At 42.2% G+C, this 21,216-nt stretch overlaps 1 protein-coding gene across 1 annotated transcript; it reads left to right on the forward strand.

The window, feature by feature from the left end:
- The first annotated feature begins 15,519 nt into the window (after positions 1–15,519).
- On the forward strand, positions 15,520–20,266 carry LOC143817637 (speedy protein 1-A-like). Its single transcript, XM_077299129.1, has 6 exons — positions 15,520–15,572; positions 15,807–15,901; positions 16,321–16,379; positions 16,554–16,636; positions 16,819–16,987; positions 17,309–20,266. Exons 1-6 carry the CDS (start codon positions 15,520–15,522, stop codon positions 17,450–17,452), a joined length of 603 nt encoding a protein of 200 aa, XP_077155244.1. The 3' UTR covers positions 17,453–20,266.
- Positions 20,267–21,216: the final 950 nt, after the last annotated feature.

The raw sequence follows: 21,216 nt of genomic DNA on the forward strand, positions 1-21,216 counted from the left end.
CCTGGCATTTTTGGTACCAGGGATTTGGTGGCAAGGTCCTTCTGGTGGCCTTCCCTGTCACGAGATGTGCGAGGCTTTGTGTAGTCTTGTGACGTTTGTGCTCGGGCCAAGCCTTGTTGCTCTCGGGCTAGTGGATTATTGTTGCCCTTGCCTATTCCTAAGAGGCCTTGGACGCACATCTCGATGGATTTTATTTCAGATCTGCCTGTTTCTCAGAAGATGTCTGTCATCTGGGTGGTGTGTGACCGTTTCTCTAAGATGGTCCATTTGGTTCCTCTGCCCAAGTTGCCTTCTTCTTCCGAGTTGGTTCCTCTGTTTTTTCAAAATGTTGTTCGTTTGCATGGTATTCCTGAGAATATCATTTCTGACGGAGGGACCCAATTCGTGTCTAGATTTTGGCGGGCATTCTGTGCTAGGATGGGCATAGATTTATCTTTTTCGTCCGCTTTCCATCCTCAGACGAATGGCCAGACCGAGCGGACTAATCAGACCCTGGAGACATATCTGAGGTGTTTTGTGTCTGCTGACCAGGATGATTGGGTTGCTTTTTTGCCATTGGCAGAGTTCGCTCTCAATAATCGGGCCAGCTCTGCCACTTTGGTGTCCCCGTTTTTCTGTAATTCGGGGTTTCATCCTCGATTTTCCTCTGGTCAGGTGGAATCTTCGGATTGTCCTGGAGTGGATGCTGTGGTGGAGAGATTGCATCAGATCTGGGGGCAGGTGGTGGACAATTTGAGGTTGTCCCAGGAGAAGACTCAGCTTTTTGCCAACCGCCACCGTCGTGTTGGTCCTCGGCTTTGTGTTGGGGATTTGGTGTGGTTGTCTTCTCTTTTGTCCCTATGAGGGTCTCTTCTCCTAAGTTTAAGCCTCGGTTCATCGGCCCGTATAAGATATTGGAGATTCTTAACCCTGTTTCCTTCCGTTTGGACCTCCCTGCATCCTTTTCTATTCATAACGTTTTTCATCGGTCATTATTGCGCAGGTATGAGGTACCGGTTGTGCCTTCCGTTGAGCCTCCTGCTCCGGTGTTGGTTGAGGGTGAGTTGGAGTACGTTGTGGAGAAAATCTTAGACTCTCGTGTTTCCAGACGGAGACTCCAGTATCTGGTCAAGTGGAAGGGATACGGCCAGGAGGATAATTCTTGGGTGAATGCATCTGATGTTCATGCCTCTGATCTGGTTCGTGCCTTTCATAGGGCCCATCCTGATCGCCCTGGTGGTTCTGGTGAGGGTTCGGTGCCCCCTCCTTGAGGGGGGGGTACTGTTGTGAATTTGGATTCTGGGCTCCCCCGGTGGCTACTGGTGGAATTGAACTGGTGTTTTCATCTTCTCTGTTCACCTGTTCCCATCAAGATGTGGGAGTCGCTATATAACCTTGCTGCTCTGTTAGTTGCTTGCCGGTCAACAATGTTATCAGAAGCCTCTCTGTGCTTGTTCCTGCTCCTAGACAACTACTAGATAAGTTGGACTCTTGTCCATGTTTGTTTTTGCGTTTTTGTTCCAGTTCACAGCTGTAGTTTCGTTACTGTGTCTGGAAAGCTCTTGTGAACAGGAATTGCCACTCTGGTGTTATGAGTTAATGCCAGAGTTTTAAAGTAATTTCTGGATGGTGTTTTGATAGGGTTTTCAGCTGACCATGAAAGTGTCCTTTCTGTCTTCTGCTATGTAGTAAGTGGACCTCAAATTTGCTAAACCTATTTTCATACTACGTTTGTTATTTCATCTTAATTCACCGCCAATACATGTGGGGGGCCTCTGTCTCCTTTCGGGGTATTTCTCTAGAGGTGAGCTAGGACTGATATTTTCCTCTGCTAGCATTATTTAGTCCTCCGGCTGGTGCTGGGCATCTAGAATCAACGTAGGCATGCTACCCGGCCACTGCTAGTTGTGCGTTAGGTTTAGTTCATGGTCAGCTCAGTTCCCATCTTCCAAGAGCTAGTTCCTATATATGCTTATGCTATGTTCTCTTGCCATTGAGATCATGACAGGGACCCAACCACGGGGATCAGAGTCAAAATAGACAAAATAATAGCACATTATCTTGAAAGGAATATTATTGACAAAAAAACTGCCACATTTCTTACAAATCCTCATCCCATAATACCTGTATTTTATGTACTACCTAAAATACATAAATCCCTGGTGAACCCACCTGGTAGATCAATCGTGGCTTCCACTGACTCAATTTTGTCCCCTCTATCTATTTTTCTTGAGAAAATATTAACACCACTCATCAAAACAACAAAGTCGTTCATTTTAGATACGGGTCACTTCATACGGGTTATTAAAGGCTTGAGGAGCATACCCCCCACCAGCTGGTTAGTCACCTTCGACGTTAACAGTCTATATACTTCAATCTCACATACCAGGGGCATGGAAGCCACTAGGTCGCTTCTGAGCTCGTCCAATCTGTCTGAAGGTTCCATACAGCTTTGTATGGATTTGCTTAGACTCGTTCTATACGAAAACTTCTTTCTTTATGAGGATAGCTTTTATATTCAGAAACAGGGGACCGCCATGGGTTCTCACGTAGCGCCCGCGTATGCAAATGCTTACATGAATGAGTTTGAGACTAAACACATCTTTAAAAATACTCTATTCCTACAGCATGCCAAATGTTACCATCGCTATATCGACGATATATTCTGCATTTGGTCTGGGTCCTTGGATTCCCTTAAATCATTTCACGAATACCTCAATTCTATCATACCAGAACTCGGCTTCACCATTCATTACAGCTTGAAAGAAATACCTTTTTTAGATACATTAGTGGTCAAGGACGACACTGGATTTCTTTCCCTCGATCTATATGGAAAACCTACTGACCGTAACAATTTACTCCACTATTCCAGTTGTCATCCCAAAGCCACAAGAAATAGTTTACCGCGGTCCCAATTTACCAGAGTGTCACGGATTGTCACGGACCCGGCGATACGGGATGTTAGACTGGACGCTATGAGCAACAAATTCAGGGAAAGACATTACCCTACCAGATTGCTGGAGAGAGAAAAGACACGGGCCACTACTCCACTTTCCCCTGCCCCGCCATCCCGGAAAATTGACAGGTTGCCATTTGTCCATACGTACCATCCATACATGCCTAAGGTCTATTCCATTATCAGGAAGCACTGGCCCCTCCTCTCCAAAGCGTATCCCAAGATTGAATCATTCAGTATACCTGCGCTAATCTGTACCCGGAGGCCCACCAACATCAAGGACACAGTTGTTAGGGCCGATATAGGTAGCTCACGTCCAAACACTACTCAGAGATTTCTTAGCACGCAGCGTCTAGGCACATTTCCCTGTCTCTGCTGTGCAGCCTGTTCCAATGTCATCAAGGCGGAGAGTATTACTCACCCTAGAACGGGCAAGAGCTACCCCAGTCGCGGTTACTTCACATGTGATTCAAATTTTGTGGTTTATGTGGTGAAGTGCCCCTGTGGTCTCCTATACGTGGGAGAGACCACACAACGTATCCGCAATCGCATAGCAAGCCACAAATCCACGATTAGATGCAATGGAAACTGGCTTCCACTACCAGATCACTTCACTAAATTCAGGCATACCGTAGCACAGTTACGCTTCCAAGTCATTGAACAGGTACGTCGCCCTAGGAGAGGGGGCGATCATGTTAGGCTTTTAAAGCAAAGAGAATCCTACTGGATTTATACACTGGACACCCTAGAACCCAGGGGTCTGAATAGAGAGATAGAATGGCTGCCTTAAAATTCCGGATTTTCTAACAATTTGTTCTTTTTTCCTGATTTTTCTTAGACACGCTGACCTGGATACCCTGCTGGTGAGTCTATTTTGCGACCTAGCTCTGACTCTTGCCATTTTTTATTTTATTTTACTTTATTTTACTATTTCTTTTTTATTTTTTACAATTTTTTTATTTTTTGATTTTCATTCTTATTTTTATTTATATTTATTTTTATTTTTTTCAATTATTCATTGATTCAGCCTTTGAATAAATTGGTCTGCATATTTATATTATTTTTTCAGTTATTCCTTTTTCCACATCACTCTGCATGGGTCCAGGCTGCAATTTTTATCCTTTTCTTTATTTTTATTAGTTTTCATTCTTTTTATTTTTTATTTTATTATTTTTTATTTTTTATTTTTTATTTGTTCAGTTCCATCCTATATTTTATTATTTATTATTCATTTTTTATTTTCCATTTTCTAATTTTATCAATTCACTGCGTCCCATTTTTTATTTTTTATTATTTAATATTTTTTATTTTCATTTTTTCATTTATATTTATCTTTTTTTTTTCCATTTGAATACTACCCTTTTGTCTCCTGAATTATACTACCATTTAGTCCTCTCACTACATTTTGCATTTATTCCTATGCTTCCTTACTCATACTACAGAGTTTGTTGGCCATTTACAGTGGACTTACACATGGGCACATGCAGCCCCTTGATATCGCAGCTCTAGCCGCTACTGCGCAGGCGCCATATGTACAGCTAACACACAGCGCTTCATAGCGTCCTTAGTAACACTCGCACAAGCGCAGTGTATCTGCAAGAATGTGCTACGTCACTTCCGGTTTCCCCTGGACTACTTCCGGTCGGCGCCACTGCTTACAAGTTCCTATATATACTCGATCATTACCTTGCCCTAGTACAGCACAGCAGGGCGCGGGAGCGCCGCTCTTCACCTCTCCTGCTACAGGTAATGCTTCTCTATTGCGCAGCGGTGGTCCCTCTATGTTATCACCTATATTCCGGATCTCTTATGACATATTTATGTCCACAGGCCCCACTATCTAGCGACAGCTAGTCTTCAATTGGATGCTTCCTACATCTGTACTAGGTACCTATTACATACTATTTTGGCCTGCCTCCATTTTCAGCATTTTCCTAATTATCACACTATCCCCCACAGCATATTTGCCCAGTGCAATATTCTATCCTGGCTGAGATACTTACAAATTCTCCTTACTACATATCATTACAAGGTAAATCTGACCTCCCTTTACTCACTCTAATGTTATTTTATGGTGGTTCTGGTGTATTCTGGTGGTTATACAGTACTATTGGCTATATTTCACCCTTCCTCATTGGGACGTGTCTATATCTTTACTGTTTTTTTCCTTGGGGCTACCCCCCCTTTTGGGCTCGGTGCCCTTTTGTGTGCATTTTTTTGTTTTTTATTTTTATTTTTTTGTTTTTGACATGATTTTTTTGTTATGATTTATATGTTTATATTTCCCCATTTTTCCACAGCGTTATATGAGTAAGAACCCGGTTGGGTTCGAAACGTCATTTGTGTATACGCTTTCTATTGCATAAATTTGCACTGCTGTCTTTGTGTATGTACACTAATAAATTGTTGTATGACTTATTTGCAATATATTCCATCCGTGAGTGCGGTGTATTTTCTTATTACTATTACTTGGGACTTTTTGTCCGTTACACCAGCACCTTCTATTGATATAGCATGAGTGCAGACTAATCCCTTCCTGACATAATTATTTCTTAGTCTTTGCACCTGCTTTCCCCATGTCTGTGAATACATTTGCCTACGACACGGCCACTAGTTCCAGTATTCTTGCACAGGTTACTGGTTCAAGTGATTTCCTTAAAACTCCAGCACAGGAGTTGAGGACAAGGGATTATGAACGGGAGAGAAAACGCTTAGTCTCTCACGATTTGCATTGTACCACATTGGCGGAGTATCACCGCCAAAACAAAATATTGAGAGGCCTTAGGAGCAATTTGCGCCCGACCTTATTTGCTGATAATGAGGAATTCTGTGATAAATATAGGAAAATATTAAACAAATGCTCCCTTGACATTATTGTACTTACGGTGGAATATTTGCAAAAGAGTATTGTTGAGACAAAGTCTAAGATTGATGCTATTGAAACACAACTTAGCACAACTCTTTCATCTATTGAATGGACTGCTCTTAAAACCAAAACGGACAAAAGTTTGGCCGAACACGAGAAATTGTTACAGGAACGAAAACGGCAGAAATTTTACAGAGACAACGAGGACTACGCCAACAATAGAGTGTACAGATGGAACGAATCATCCACCTGGCGCCAACCCTCTTCTCAAAGAAGGTTCGGTTCCTTCAGTTCGAGCGGGGATTTCTCAACTGGAGCAGGACGGCCACGTTTTTTACCGAAAAACCGCAGGGGAGGAGCATATCAAGCAGGCCAACGAGAAGATCTAGGAGAACGCATGACAACACGCTCCCAGGTAGGCCGCCAAGCCTGGTGATCAATATATCCAGCCACCTGCTTGCCCCTGCGGAACTTTCTGTATTGGAAAAAGGCTTATCCTTTTGTCCAACCCCTGGCTGGAATGCATTTCAATTGGAGAGAGATTTGCAAATGTTTTATCGCTTACTAAGACTTAAAACCCATTTTGGTCTATCACCCAAAGTAGTAGAACAAAGGGCTCTCCATACTGGTGATTCAGTTCACTCTGAACTCTCTATCTCATCTCTCGATCTCCGCACTCCTAGCCATTTCCAACCACCGCGTACCCATCATGCAATAGAAACATTCATTGATCTGGTGGATCGAGAAGTAAAACAGCTCTCACATGATCACAAATTGGGTTTCTTTCTGACTCACTAATCTATCACAAAGCGAAAGAATAGCACTCAGGTCTCTTCGAGACAATAAACAGATTACCATTAAACCAGCCGACAAAGGCGGAGCAGTGGTAGTGATGGATAGATCATCCTACACTCAGGAAATCTTACATCAACTTTCCGACCAGGAGACATACATGATCATCCAGAGGGACCCAACCACGGGGATCAGAGTCAAAATAGACAAAATAATAGCACATTATCTTGAAAGGAATATTATTGACAAAAAAACTGCCACATTTCTTACAAATCCTCATCCCATAATACCTGTATTTTATGTACTACCTAAAACACATAAATCCCTGGTGAACCCACCTGGTAGACCAATCGTGGCTTCCACTGACTCAATTTTGTCCCCTCTATCTATTTTTCTTGAGAAAATATTAACACCACTCATCAAAACAACAAAGTCGTTCATTTTAGATACGGGTCACTTCATACGGGTTATTAAAGGCTTGAGGAGCATACCCCCCACCAGCTGGTTAGTCACCTTTGACGTTAACAGTCTATATACTTCAATCTCACATACCAGGGGCATGGAAACCACTAGGTCGCTTCTGAGCTCGTCCAATCTGTCTGAAGGTTCCATACAGCTTTGTATGGATTTGCTTAGACTCGTTCTATACGAAAACTTCTTTCTTTATGAGGATAGCTTTTATATTCAGAAACAGGGGACCGCCATGGGTTCTCACGTAGCGCCCGCGTATGCAAATGCTTACATGAATGAGTTTGAGACTAAACACATCTTTAAAAATACTCTATTCCTACAGCATGCCAAATGTTACCATCGCTATATCGACGATATATTCTGCATTTGGTCTGGGTCCTTGGATTCCCTTAAATCATTTCACAAATACCTCAATTCTATCATACCAGAACTCGGCTTCACCATTCAATACAGCTTGAAAGAAATACCTTTTTTAGATACATTAGTGGTCAAGGACGACACTGGATTTCTTTCCCTCGATCTATATGGAAAACGTACTGACCGTAACAATTTACTCCACTATTCCAGTTGTCATCCCAAAGCCACAAGAAATAGTTTACCGCGGTCCCAATTTACCAGAGTGTCACGGATTGTCACGGACCCGGCGATACGGGATGTTAGACTGGACGCTATGAGCAACAAATTCAGGGAAAGACATTACCCTACCAGATTGCTGGAGAGAGAAAAGACACGGGCCACTACTCCACTTTCCCCTGCCCCGCCATCCCGGAAAATTGACAGGTTGCCATATGTCCATACGTACCATCCATACATGCCTAAGGTCTATTCCATTATCAGGAAGCACTGGCCCCTCCTCTCCAAAGCATATCCCAAGATTGAATCATTCAGTATACCTGCGCTAATCTGTACCCGGAGGCCCACCAACATCAAGGACACAGTTGTTAGGGCCGATATAGGTAGCTCACGTCCAAACACTACTCAGAGATTTCTTAGCACGCAGCGTCTAGGCACATTTCCCTGTCTCTGCTGTGCAGCCTGTTCCAATGTCATCAAGGCGGAGAGTATTACTCACCCTAGAACGGGCAAGAGCTACCCCAGTCGCGGTTACTTCACATGTGATTCAAATTTTGTGGTTTATGTGGTGAAGTGCCCCTGTGGTCTCCTATACGTGGGAGAGACCACACAACGTATCCGCGATAGCATAGCAAGCCACAAATCCACGATTAGATGCAATAGAAACTGGCTTCCACTACCAGATCACTTCACTAAATTCAGGCATACCGTAGCACAGTTACGCTTCCAAGTCATTGAACAGGTACGTCGCCCTAGGAGAGGGGGCGATCATGTTAGGCTTTTAAAGCAAAGAGAATCCTACTGGATTTATACACTGGACACCCTAGAACCCAGGGGTCTGAATAGAGAGATAGAATGGCTGCCTTAAAATTCCGGATTTTCTAACAATTTGTTATTTTTTCCTGATTTTTCTTAGACACGCTGACCTGGATACCCTGCTGGTGAGTCTATTTTGCGACCTAGCTCTGACTCTTGCCATTTTTTATTTTATTTTACTTTATTTTACTATTTCTTTTTTATTTTTTACAATTTTTTTATTTTTTGATTTTCATTCTTATTTTTATTTATATTTATTTTTATTTTTTTCAATTATTCATTGATTCAGCCTTTGAATAAATTGGTCTGCATATTTATATTATTTTTTCAGTTATTCCTTTTTCCACATCACTCTGCATGGGTCCAGGCTGCAATTTTTATCCTTTTCTTTATTTTTATTAGTTTTCATTCTTTTTATTTTTTATTTTATTATTTTTTATTTTTTATTTGTTCAGTTCCATCCTATATTTTATTATTTATTATTCATTTTTTATTTTCCATTTTCTAATTTTATCAATTCACTGCGTCCCATTTTTTATTTTTTTTATTTAATATTTTTTATTTTCATTTTTTCATTTATATTTATCTTTATTTTTTCCATTTGAATACTACCCTTTTGTCTCCTGAATTATACTACCATTTAGTCCTCTCACTACATTTTGCATTTATTCCTATGCTTCCTTACTCATACTACAGAGTTTGTTGGCCATTTACAGTGGACTTACACATGGGCACATGCAGCCCCTTGATATCGCAGCTCTAGCCGCTACTGCGCAGGCGCCATATGTACAGCTAACACACAGCGCTTCATAGCGTCCTTAGTAACACTCGCACAAGCGCAGTGTATCTGCAAGAATGCGCTACGTCACTTCCGGTTTCCCCTGGACTACTTCCGGTCGGCGCCACCGCTTACAAGTTCCTATATATACTCGATCATTACCTTGCCCTAGTACAGCACAGCAGGGCGCGGGAGCGCCGCTCTTCACCTCTCTAGCTACAGGTAATGCTTCTCTATTGCGCAGCGGTGGTCCCTCTATGTTATCACCTATATTCCGGATCTCTTATGACATATTTATGTCCACAGGCCCCACTATCTAGCGACAGCTAGTCTTCAATTGGATGCTTCCTACATCTGTACTAGGTACCTATTACATACTATTTTGGCCTGCCTCCATTTTCAGCATTTTCCTAATTATCACACTATCCCCCACAGCATATTTGCCCAGTGCAATATTCTATCCCGGCTGAGATACTTACAAATTCTCCTTACTACATATCATTACAAGGTAAATCTGACCTCCCTTTACTCACTCTAATGTTATTTTATGGTGGTTCTGGTGTATTCTGGTGGTTATGCAGTACTATTGGCTATATTTCACCCCTCCTCATTGGGACGTGTCTATATCTTTACTGGTTTTTTCCTTGGGGCTACCCCCCCTTTTGGGCTCGGTGCCCTTTTGTGTGCATTTTTTTGTTTTTTATTTTTATTTTTTTGTTTTTGACATGATTTTTTTGTTATGATTTATATGTTTATATTTCCCCATTTTTCCACAGCGTTATATGAGTAAGAACCCGGTTGGGTTCGAAACGTCATTTGTGTATACGCTTTCTATTGCATAAATTTGCACTGCTGTCTTTGTGTATGTACACTAATAAATTGTTGTATGACTTATTTGCAATATATTCCATCCGTGAGTGCGGTGTATTTTCTTATTACTATTACTTGGGACTTTTTGTCCGTTACACCAGCACCTTCTATTGATATAGCATGAGTGCAGACTAATCCCTTCCTGACACTATTTTAATAGACATGCTTATAGAACATGACCAGATCCCACTAAATAAGATCAAGAATGAAATAAAAGCTTGTGAAAACAAGCTGGTGGATTTTGATAGAGATACCTTGGTGAACCCCTTCCAATTAAAATTGAAAAATCTGATTGACACTTTTGAGAAGGAGATCATCTCCCGCAAAAGAAATAAATTCCATAGAGATAAATCAGACTACAACAATGGAAGAGCGTATAGATGGGTACATCGGGGCAACAAGAGACCTCTCCTGGATGACTTAAGTAGGACGGTTGAGAGTCAAACCGGCCAAGAAATGTCTTTTAGTGATTTTTTATCTTCAGACCCCAGCTACGCAGAAGGCGCCATCGGAGGGGGCGCAGAAAAACAAGGACACAACAGAAGGAAGGGCAGAGGATACAAGAATTGGTCGCCCACGTACAGGAGGGAAACCAGGTTCAACAAGAGGAGATGAACAGTAGTACACGGGATAGTATTCAATCAGGTAATTTACAGATTGTTAACTTATCCTCATATGTTCTATCGGAATCAGAAACCAGGGTCTTATCAAGAGGACTTTCATTCTCTTCCATGAACTCTCTGAACAAGTTTGTATTGGTTAAAGATCTGTATCTTTTCTGCCGCCAGATTCAATAATTACATGTGGGCTGTACCGGAAGACTACGGCTACTAACAGCCTTCTTCATTTCACGAGCTTCCATCCTTACCATCTCAGAAAGGGAATCCCAAAGGGCCAATTCCTTCATTTAAGGAGGAACTGCAGCAAGGATGGTGAATTCTTGCATCAAGCAAGGGACCTCTCCAATCGTTTAAAAAAAAGAGGATATCCACAAAGAATCATCTCTGGAGCATTTCGGCATGCACTCCAACAAGATCGGAAAAATCTTTTTGAGAAAAAGTATGTGAGTCTACCCGACCCCTCGCACTCATTACCACTTATAACAATCAGTGGGCAGATGTGCGAGAACTTTTGAGTAGAAATTGGGATATCTTGCTAAGCGACAGGAAGATTACTCCTTTGGTCTCTAATTCTCCATGTTTAGTAGCTAGAAGGGCAAAAAATCTCAGGGATGACCTCTGCCATAGCCATTACCAATGTCCAGCCATGAAATTGAATCGAGGGACTAGGACCTTTGGATCTTATCCCTGTGGCAGTTGCAACATCTGTCAGTTCATGATTTCTCAGGATGGTTATCCAGATTCGACCAAAGAAATACTTCAATTGTAGATCCCAGAACCTGGTGTACGCAATCTTCTGTGACTGTCCAAAGATTTATGTGGGGCAGACCACACAGGAACTAAGGAGGAGGATACAACAGCATCTCTCAAATATTTCAACGGCATCAATGGATCGGGAGAAAAACAAGACTCTATCTTCTGTGGCTGCACACTTCCTGGACTATCATCGCTGCAAAACTTCCAACTTCAGGGTTATGGGACTTGAGGGCATGCACTTGAATATTAGGGGTGGTGATATCACCAACTGTCTTCTCCGTTGTGAAACAAAATGGATCTTCAATTTACAGAGTACATCTCCGAAGGGCCTCAATGAAGAAATCCTTTTTACTGGGTTTTATAAACAACTTTGATGAGCCCGATCCCATTTTTTGTGGTTATTTTTGACTAACTGTTACTGTTAGTCTGTAGATAACTACTCCTCATATGTGTCTGACATTTTAGCCCAGATACCTTTGGTTTATTTTGTCTACATCCTTTTGGGTGTCTACATGAACTATGCCTTTAAGTGTTTGTGATGTTTTCACATTCTTTGGGTTTTACATTGGCACTAGCTCGCACACATACAATTGAAATATCTTTGATGTCTATGCATGTTGATAGATCTTTTCATACTAATTAATGTACCTCTACGCTTTTTTAACTTCGTCTGGGTCCCAAATATATATAAAAAAAGTAATTTTTTTTTACATCCATGATGTAAGGGGCTGCCTTTTGGTACATCTGTTTTCATTAACAACTTATCACAATTTGAATAATTGTCTTGATCTAAATGTAGCCTGGAATGATCTGTACCGTTCTTTAGATGAAGGACTCCATCAATTCGGTGCCTTTTGTGGGGACTTTAATATGATTAGCTATAGAGAGTATGGCCTATTTATATATATGTTTAGAATATGACTCTTTGTCTCTCCTGTGTTCATTCATGTGTGTGTGTGTATATATATATATATATATATATATATATATATATATATATATATATATATATATATATATATATATGTATTTTTTTTTTTTTTTTTTTTGTGTACAACACACTAATGAATAATTATAGGCAGGTATTGGGACTTGGTTATCTATTATTACTTCCACTAAACCTAGAGATATTGGCTTGGCCAAGTCTTTGGATAAGTGGTATGGAATCCTTTATGTATTGGCGCATGCGCTCTCTGATTTATCTGCTGATTATAATAAATAGCTCTGCTTCTGTGCACCACGCATGCGTTTATACCTTATTCAGTTCTTAATAATGCATGCGGCGTTTGGAGGGCATTATGGTTAATTCTCCTATTCGTCGCATTTCTATGCGGCATGTCTTGTCATATGCCTTTGCATATGCAAATTGTATATTGGTACATTCCCGGTATCTACTTTGCTTTATATGCGTTCACTTTACTGGTAACTTCCCCTTAAATTCTGCTACGTTTCTACCATCCCTGTCTATGCATTATGTACGGAACTTGCGCAAGCGCACCAAGATTAACCTGCAGCTACCTTAGTATTTCTCTCAGCAATTCCTTCTGGAGATAATATTCCTCATCTGGAGACAGAGGGTAAATTCGGCCTCTAGGGGGGTGTAGATATGGAAATCAAGTCAATAGGGCAGTCATACGGCCTATGGGGCGACAAAGTCTTTGCTTCCTTTTTGTCAAATACATCGGCATAGGACCAATAGGCAGACGGAAAACCGTACAGCGATGCTAGAGAAGACGGGGCCTTAGCCGGACGTACTAGAGCCAGACATTTCTCATGACAGGAATGATCCCAACGGAGCACCTCTCCAGTTCTCCAGTCCAACACAGACAGGTTTGTGCTGTCATAGCCATGGTAGGCCTAAGAGAAAGGTGTGGGAAAGAACATAGAATGGGTTTCCATTTTATTTTGTAAAATTCTGACAACATATCTCTGAATTTCCAAGAAATAAATTTTGTATTTTTTTCTGACAAAGAAAAATGATAAAAACAAAACAAAACAGTGCTTTCAGACCTCAAATAATACAAAGAAAACAAGTTCATAATCATTTAGAAACAACAATACTAATGTTTTAACTCAGGAAGAGTTCAGAAATCTATATTTTGTGGAATAACCATGATTTTTAATCACAGCTTTCATGCGTCTTGGCATGCTTTCCACCAGTCTCTCACACTGCTTCTGGCGCAAAAATGTAAGCAGTTCTTCTTTGTTTCATGGCTTGAGACTATCCATCATCCTCTTGATTACATTCCAGAGGTTTTCAGTGGGGTTCAGGTCTAGAGATTGGGCTGCCCATGACAGGGTTTTGATGTGGTGGTCTCTTAATTTTTGCCAGAGCTGTATATGGATGAGTTTTTTACTTTATGAGAACTTTAGCTACCTTGCAGTTGAAAATAAATCTATAGCTTTAAAGATCAAAAAGTTAGAGGGACATTTCATTGGCACATGCCAACAAGATAACAAAACAAATTCTTTTATGTAAACAATTTTAAAAAAGGTCAAAAAAGACCTTGAAGTCTGATATGTTTTGTGGTGTATGACAACACACTTACTCATAGGACTTAGGGGCAGACACCATGAAAAGTGGCATCAATTGACCCACAGTAGAAATTTGCTAATAGCACAGCAGCAGTCATCCATTGGGCCATGCATGAGGTATCACTGTCTGAGCCAGCATTTACAGCTTTGAAGTTTCAGTGATAACCTAGTGGTTAAAGAGAACCTGTCAGCAGATTTTGCCACCATAAGATGCGGCCACTGCCGTTTCAGTGGCCCTTGAGGAAGCAGCTTTTGTTCTCATGTCTGCAAGTCTTGTTTCTGTCTGCTGAGACGTTTCAGTGGCCCTTGAGGAAGCAACTCTTATTCTCTTGTCTGCAGGTCTTGCTTCTCTCTGCTGAGACGTTTCAGTGGTCCTTGAGGAAGCAGCTTTTTCTCATGTCTGCAAACCTTGCTTCTTTCTGTATGATGTCACAATAGGTTGCCATGGCAAAAATAATGTCATAATAAGTTGACATGGTGACAATGATGCCATAATGGTTGCCATGCTGACAATGATGTCATAATAGGTTGCCATGGCGATAGTGATGTCATAATGGTTGCCATGGCAACAATGATGTCATAATTGTTGCCATGGTTACAATGATATCATAATGGGTTGCCATGGGGACAATGACATCATAATAGGTTGCCATGGCAATGATAATGTTATAATAATTGCCATGGTGACTATGATTGTACAGGATCATCAGTCACTATACAGGGGTGTAGCGGATATATGCAGAGGTTTATATGGCGGGTCACAGTGCAGTCAGTATAATGTAGATATGTGTAGTCTTTCCTTATCATAGGACAGAAAATCAATCTGGGTAGGCATAAATGACCGATTATATTTTTATTCTTTTAAAGCACCACTGCAGCGGGTTTTTTTACTGCACCGCGGGAGTGGTGCTTTTGTGTAATTCTCCTGGCCCCTGTCTCATACTCACCTGTCGCCCCTTCATCCTTTTCCAGTGTTGCTCCTATCAGTCTCCGGTGAATTGTGACCGGCCATCAGCTCCAGTGTTTCATGGAGCGGCGCAGAGGTCACTTTCCAATACCTCTCTATGAGAGCCTCGTTCTAGCTCTCATAGACTTGTTTTAAGCTCTTGTCTTGTAATTTCTGACTTGTGGCCGGTCAGAAGTTACGGGCACAAGATGGCACCAAGTATAAGAACGTGGGCAGGGGGCTTACATTTAAAGCACCACTCCAGCAGTACAAACAAAACAAAACACTGGAGTGGTGCTTTAAGTAGAAAATAAGGTTTGTTTTGTTTACTAGCTACAGCGCCACTTCTGTCAATGGGTCATGTTGGGTGTTACAACTCAGTACCAATCAAGTCAATAAAGCTGCAATACTACAACACATGTAATGCCGGCTGTAGTAGTTACATTTTGGGTTACACATTAGGTTGGTAGTATTACTCTACTATGGATCCTATAGACAGAGCCATGATCTGCATATTCAGGTTTTTTCTTTTTCTGTATGTTTCCAGGAAGAAGAGTAAAGATGGCCATGAGGAAGCGGAAGAGAGAACTGATCGCCCAGTATGAAGAGGAGTGGTAAGTAGATGAGGTTACTTCACTGCAGTCATCACAATCCATACACTTACAGCGGCAAATCCATAGCGACCATTACACATCACCATTACACATATTTATACCATTTACAGCACAAAACTAATGTCAGATCCCCATGAGGAGAACATCCATCAGGATGTAAGTGAATTATGTGTAGCCATAGTACGACCATGTGCATGAGGCCTAATACTATGTTATCTACCTCTTCTACCACAGTTCACTGTCTGCCACCCAGGAAGTGGCCAAGAGGAGGAAGACAGAAGATGACATCCCCCAGCCAGAAGAGCGGGCAGCTTTCGCCGCACTCCTTGGTAAGACTCATTGAACATTACAAGGTTTAAAGATATAAAGTATTAGATTATATGGCATGTATTGTTATATTAATCTATTTTATGTGTATAATGGTAGAGAAACGTGTAGGGAAGTGTTCTCCCTCAGCCTCCTATAATTATACCCATAATGAAACAGAAGACAGGACCGGTCACTATGTGGAGAGCAGTGTCGTGGCTTTGATTTCACCTCAATAGTGATGATGGCATATCTTTAGAACAATTCTTCAGTATCTGATCATTGTGTGTCGGGGGCCAAAATCTCCAGCAATCTGATATTCATGAGCTATTGTGAGGATAATGAAATGCTCTACAACCCTGATAATTTAAGATTAATAGTATTAAAAAGGGTTTCATTACAAAGTTCATAGTGAAATAATTCTATTTTCTCGTTTTTGTAGAAGAAGAATACATCAGATCTTTTCTAGCCAGGGACAGCTGTCTTAAGATTTCGGACAAGGTATTGTAGTGAAGGATAAGAAATCACCCAGATTTGAGAAGATCCATCATAGGGAAATAAAGGGCTTATTCTTATGTAATAGTGGCCATTTATTACCAAACATAGGAATATAGAGATATATACAGTATGTTCTGTATTATATATGCCCTCTAACTCTGCTTCTCATCCCTCTAGTATCTCCTCGCCATGGTCGTCACTTACTTCAGGAGAGCAAGACTGCGATCTTCAGAATATGGAACCTTCTTCTTTCCAGCTCTGTGAGTCTCTTTTATTATTACATATTTATTTCTATAAATAACTTTATTTTATTTTATTTTAAAACCAAAAGATCTTTTCTACCACTCGGGTAAAAACATGATAATTGTATTTGTTGTTATTTGTCTGTATTTTCTTCTGAAGTGGATTCTAATTTAATTGGTTTCATTTCTCTTCCCTCCAGGTTTTTAGCCAACCAGTTTGAAGAAGACGTGCCATATCAAAAGGAGATCTACCGCTGGGCCCTCGGATGGACATGGAGCATGAAGAAGGACCAACTGCTACAAATCCGTAATGATCTTCTCACCAGGATGGGATTTCGGGCTTGGGTGGATCGAGCCACCTGTGATCTGGTTAGCAATATAAACAATAATAATGTAAAGCTGATCTGTAAACAGGTATCACAATACAAACAGTATGCATAAATAATTCCCTTAGACCTGATGGTGCTGTTGTACTTATTTTGAAGAAAAAAAGAAAAAAACATTTCAAAATGGTCATGTAATCCTGATATTTTATGAATGCAGCCGTAGCTGGACTCATGAAATGCTTGTTTTAATATCAAGCAAGAAAACTTCAAAAAGAACCAGTATCATCAGGTCTAAAATATATGCAAATTGGATTATGGTTAATGGTGATATATTCCCTTAAAACTATCACTTATTTCATTCTAGATCATGGCACAAGACCCTGACCACTGGCATGGAAGAGAGACAGGAATATCCATCACAGCTGGACAATCCGTTGGTTCAGGAGGAACAATGCTCTACCCTGCTCTCTCTGCAACATCATTCCATGCAAGAAGGAGGACGGTGTGAATATGTAATGCCTGGAAACACCACTGCTGGACCCACAAGAAGAAGAACATGGCTGGAAGAGGAACATAGCTGCTGGACCTGCAAAAAGAAGAACATCTAGACGACGTGACGGATGAAGAACTTCAGAAAAGAGAGAAGTATTCTTAATAGTCACACACAGAAAATGCACATCCCACTGTACACAGACAGCATACACACAGACAGCGTCGGACTGGAGCACCACTGGCCCACCAGAGAAAATCATTCTTGGAGCCCACTATGTAGCTACATAGAAATAAATACAAGACCACCAATTGTGTGGTAAAACACGCTTATATCAGGGTATAATATAAAGTAGTACATGTCTTAATTATGTAGCAGGGGTTGGGGTAGCCTTCCTCATAGAATATAAAGTAGCCCCCTCATAGGGTACAATGTATCCCCCTCATAGTATATAAAGTAGCCCCCTCATATACTATAATGTAGGCCCCTCACAGAATATAATGCAGCCCTCATATAGAATATAATGTTGCCCCTCATAGCAAATAATGCAGCCCCCCATAAAATATAATGTAGCCCCCCATAGAATATAATGCAACCAGCTTCAGATAATAATGCAGCCCCCCATAGGGTATAATGTAGCCCCCTTAGAGTATAGTGCAACCCCCTCTTAAGGTATAATGCAGCCCCCCCTATAGAATATAAAGTAGCCCCCTCATAGGGTATAATGCAGCCCCCTTCAAATAGTATAATGCAGCCCCCCACAGAGTATAATGTAGCCCCCTCAGATTATAATGCAGCCCCCTAATAAGGTATAATGCAGTCCCCCAGAATATAATGTAGCCCCCTCATAGGGTATTATGCTGTCCCCCCTCATAGGGTATCATGCTGCCCCCCTCATAAGGTATCATGCTGCCCCCCATAGGGTATCATGCTTACTCCCCTCATAGGGTATCATGCTGCCCCATCATAGGGTATCATGCTGCCCCATCATAGAGTATCACGCTGCCCCATCACAGGGTATCATGCTGCCCCCTCTCATAGGGTATCATGCTGCCCCCTCTCATAGTGTATCATGCTGATCCCCTCTCATAAGGTATCATGCAGCTCCCCCTTAGGATATCATGCAGCTCCCCCCATAGGGTATCATGCAGCTCCCCCGTAGGGTATCATGCAGCTCCCCCCATAGGGTATCATGCAGCTCCCCATAAGGTATCATGCATCTCCCCATAGGGTATCATGCAGCTCCCCCCATAAGGTATCATGCAGCTCCCCCATAGGATATCATGCAGCTCACCCCCATAGGGTATTATGCAGCTCACCCCCATAGGGCATCATGCAGCTCCCCCATAGGGCATCATGCAGCTCACCCCCCATAGGTCATCATGCAGCTCACTCCCCCATAGGGTATTATGCAGATCCCCTATAGGGTATCATGCAGCTTCCCCAATGGGGCATCATGCAGCTCACACCCCCATAGGGTATCATGCAGCTCCCCCCATAGGGTATCAGGCAGCTCACCCCCCATAGGTTATCATGCAGCTTCCTCCATACAACCAAGACTCACCGATATGTTAAAAAAACAATACTCACCTCTCCTCCTCGCTCCCACGCTGATTCGGTGGTGGCTCTGCTCCAATGTCAGGAGCTGCGCTGCAGTCGGCCTCGCACACAGGATGTACACAATGAAGTGACATCATAATGCACCCGCTGTGTGTCAGAGGTGAGGGGAATGATGGGAGAGGGAGTGTCATCTGACGCTCTCTCCTCCATTAACGCACACTAGGGGGCGGCGCTGGTGCCGGCACCCCCTGGCTTACGGCCCCATAGCGGCCATCTGGGCTGGGGGCCCTGAGGAAGTGGGGGCCCTGGTCTGCAGGCCCTGATAGCGGGCAGTGTTAGCCACAGCTTGCAGCAAACACTGCCCGCTATTAAAGTGAAATGAAGTCACTCCTCTCCACGCCCATGGGGTGTGGGGAAGCGTGAATATTCATTTCATTTTAGCAGCGGGAACAGGCTTAGACTTCCTGTCACCCATTGCTGCTCTGCTTGCACCGGGGGCCCCATATCAGCTGCGTGGCGTGCTGCTGTTATCAACACCCCACTCTCTGGGGGCCCCTGGATCAGCAGGGGCCCTAGGAAGCTGCTGGCCCTTTATGCCAGCAGGTGCCAGGGCCTGGGCCCACTGGAGAATCCTCCAGTTCTCTGGTGGCCCAGTCCGACCCTGCACACAGACACACAGACACACACAGATACCCCATATGCTGTACACATAGACACACTGTATACTTTACATAGAAGGTTTAAGCATAATAACACGTGGATTCTTTACTGTAAGAGCAGTGAGATTATGGAATTCTCTGCCGTACGATGTTGTAATGAGTGATTCATTACTTGAATTTAAGAGGGGGTTCGATGCCTTTCTTGAAAAGTATAATGTTACAGGTTATATATACTAGATTCCTTGATAGGGCGTTGATCCAGGGAACTAGTCTGATTGCCGTATGTGGAGTCGGGAAGGAATTTTTTTCCCCAATGTGGAGCTTAATCGTTGCCACATGGGGCTTTTTTTGCCTTCCTCTGGATCAACATGTTAGGGCATGTTAGGTTAGGCTATGGGTTGAACTAGATGGACTTAAAGTCTTCCTTCAACCTTAATAACTATGTAACTATGTAAATTTGTAAACCTCCCTTAGTATGCCCGGAGGAAGGGCAGTACAGCAGCCATGGTTTCCCTACAGGTTTCCACCACTGGGGTTTTTTCCTGTCCTGAGTGTTGCTGTACGCTCTTTGTGAGTGATGGGAGGTAACCAGCACATATAAGCATATAATAAACTTCACATTATTTAAACTTTCCATGATGTGTCTGAGTCTTTATTTTATACTTTTATGCGTGGACAGGACCGCCATCCGATCATTACTACCCCTACTGTTGTGAGGGACTCGGTGAGAAGAAGTAAAGAGGGGGTCCTGACTCAGTCTGGACCCCCCTCTTGTGCTTCTGCTGGCTGGGCCCCTGGGTATAATAAAGTAGTGAGTGCCGACACGCCGCCATCGGCGGTGCACATCTTGGCACAGGTAAGCTTCTTGAGCTGCATGAAACAGGTGTGCAGCTCCAAGGGAGTCCCTACGCCTTTTCTGTGACATGCTGATGATGGAGTGTAAGTGATTATGTCATCACGCAAGCACCGACAGTTATGGGCACCCCTCTCCATGACACCAGAAGCGGAGCTGCGCCTGCAGGGGAGCATATGTGAGGTAAGTATGAAAAACTTTTTGTGTGGGGAAACTGACTATTTATAGTTAATAGGGGTGCAGTGGTGGATTACAAATATATTTGGAATGGTGGGTTGCATAATTACTAATTATATATTAATGGGGGTGCACATCTGTATTCAGCTGTATAGTGTAGAAGTTGGGGAATGTAGTCTGGAAGCGGTGCTCTAGGTAATTGTGTGTTATTTTATAAAAAGTCATATACGGCACTCATAAGACAATGAGAGAGGTGTACAAGTAGGGTATCTGGCCCAATCGTACTATCATCAAAACACTTGGCACTCAAATGGAATAGTGCTGAAAATTAAAGTTCCTTTTATCTTGCATACATAATTGGTTGAACGTTTTCAGTCTGCACTCAGACCTTCATCAGAGCTAGAGGGGATGTACAGAAAAGAAAATGTGATTGTAATATAAGCAACTGAATTATAATAAGGTAAAAGAATAATGCAAACAAATCATAATAAACAATACTTTTATTATCGTAAGTATTAAGTCCTGCAGTAATA

This window comes from Ranitomeya variabilis, chromosome 3 (assembly GCF_051348905.1).
Source record: "Ranitomeya variabilis isolate aRanVar5 chromosome 3, aRanVar5.hap1, whole genome shotgun sequence".
Classification (NCBI taxonomy): domain Eukaryota; kingdom Metazoa; phylum Chordata; class Amphibia; order Anura; family Dendrobatidae; genus Ranitomeya; species Ranitomeya variabilis.

Coding starts and splice junctions, on each gene's coding strand:
- LOC143817637 (XM_077299129.1), top strand. CDS start 15,520: ATGGCCATGAGGAAGCGGAAGAGAGAACTGATCGCCCAGTATGAAGAG. Junction 16,380..16,553: donor GTCTTAAGATTTCGGACAAG/GTATTGTAGTGA, acceptor TCATCCCTCTAG/TATCTCCTCGCCATGGTCGT. Junction 16,988..17,308: donor ATCGAGCCACCTGTGATCTG/GTTAGCAATATA, acceptor ATTTCATTCTAG/ATCATGGCACAAGACCCTGA.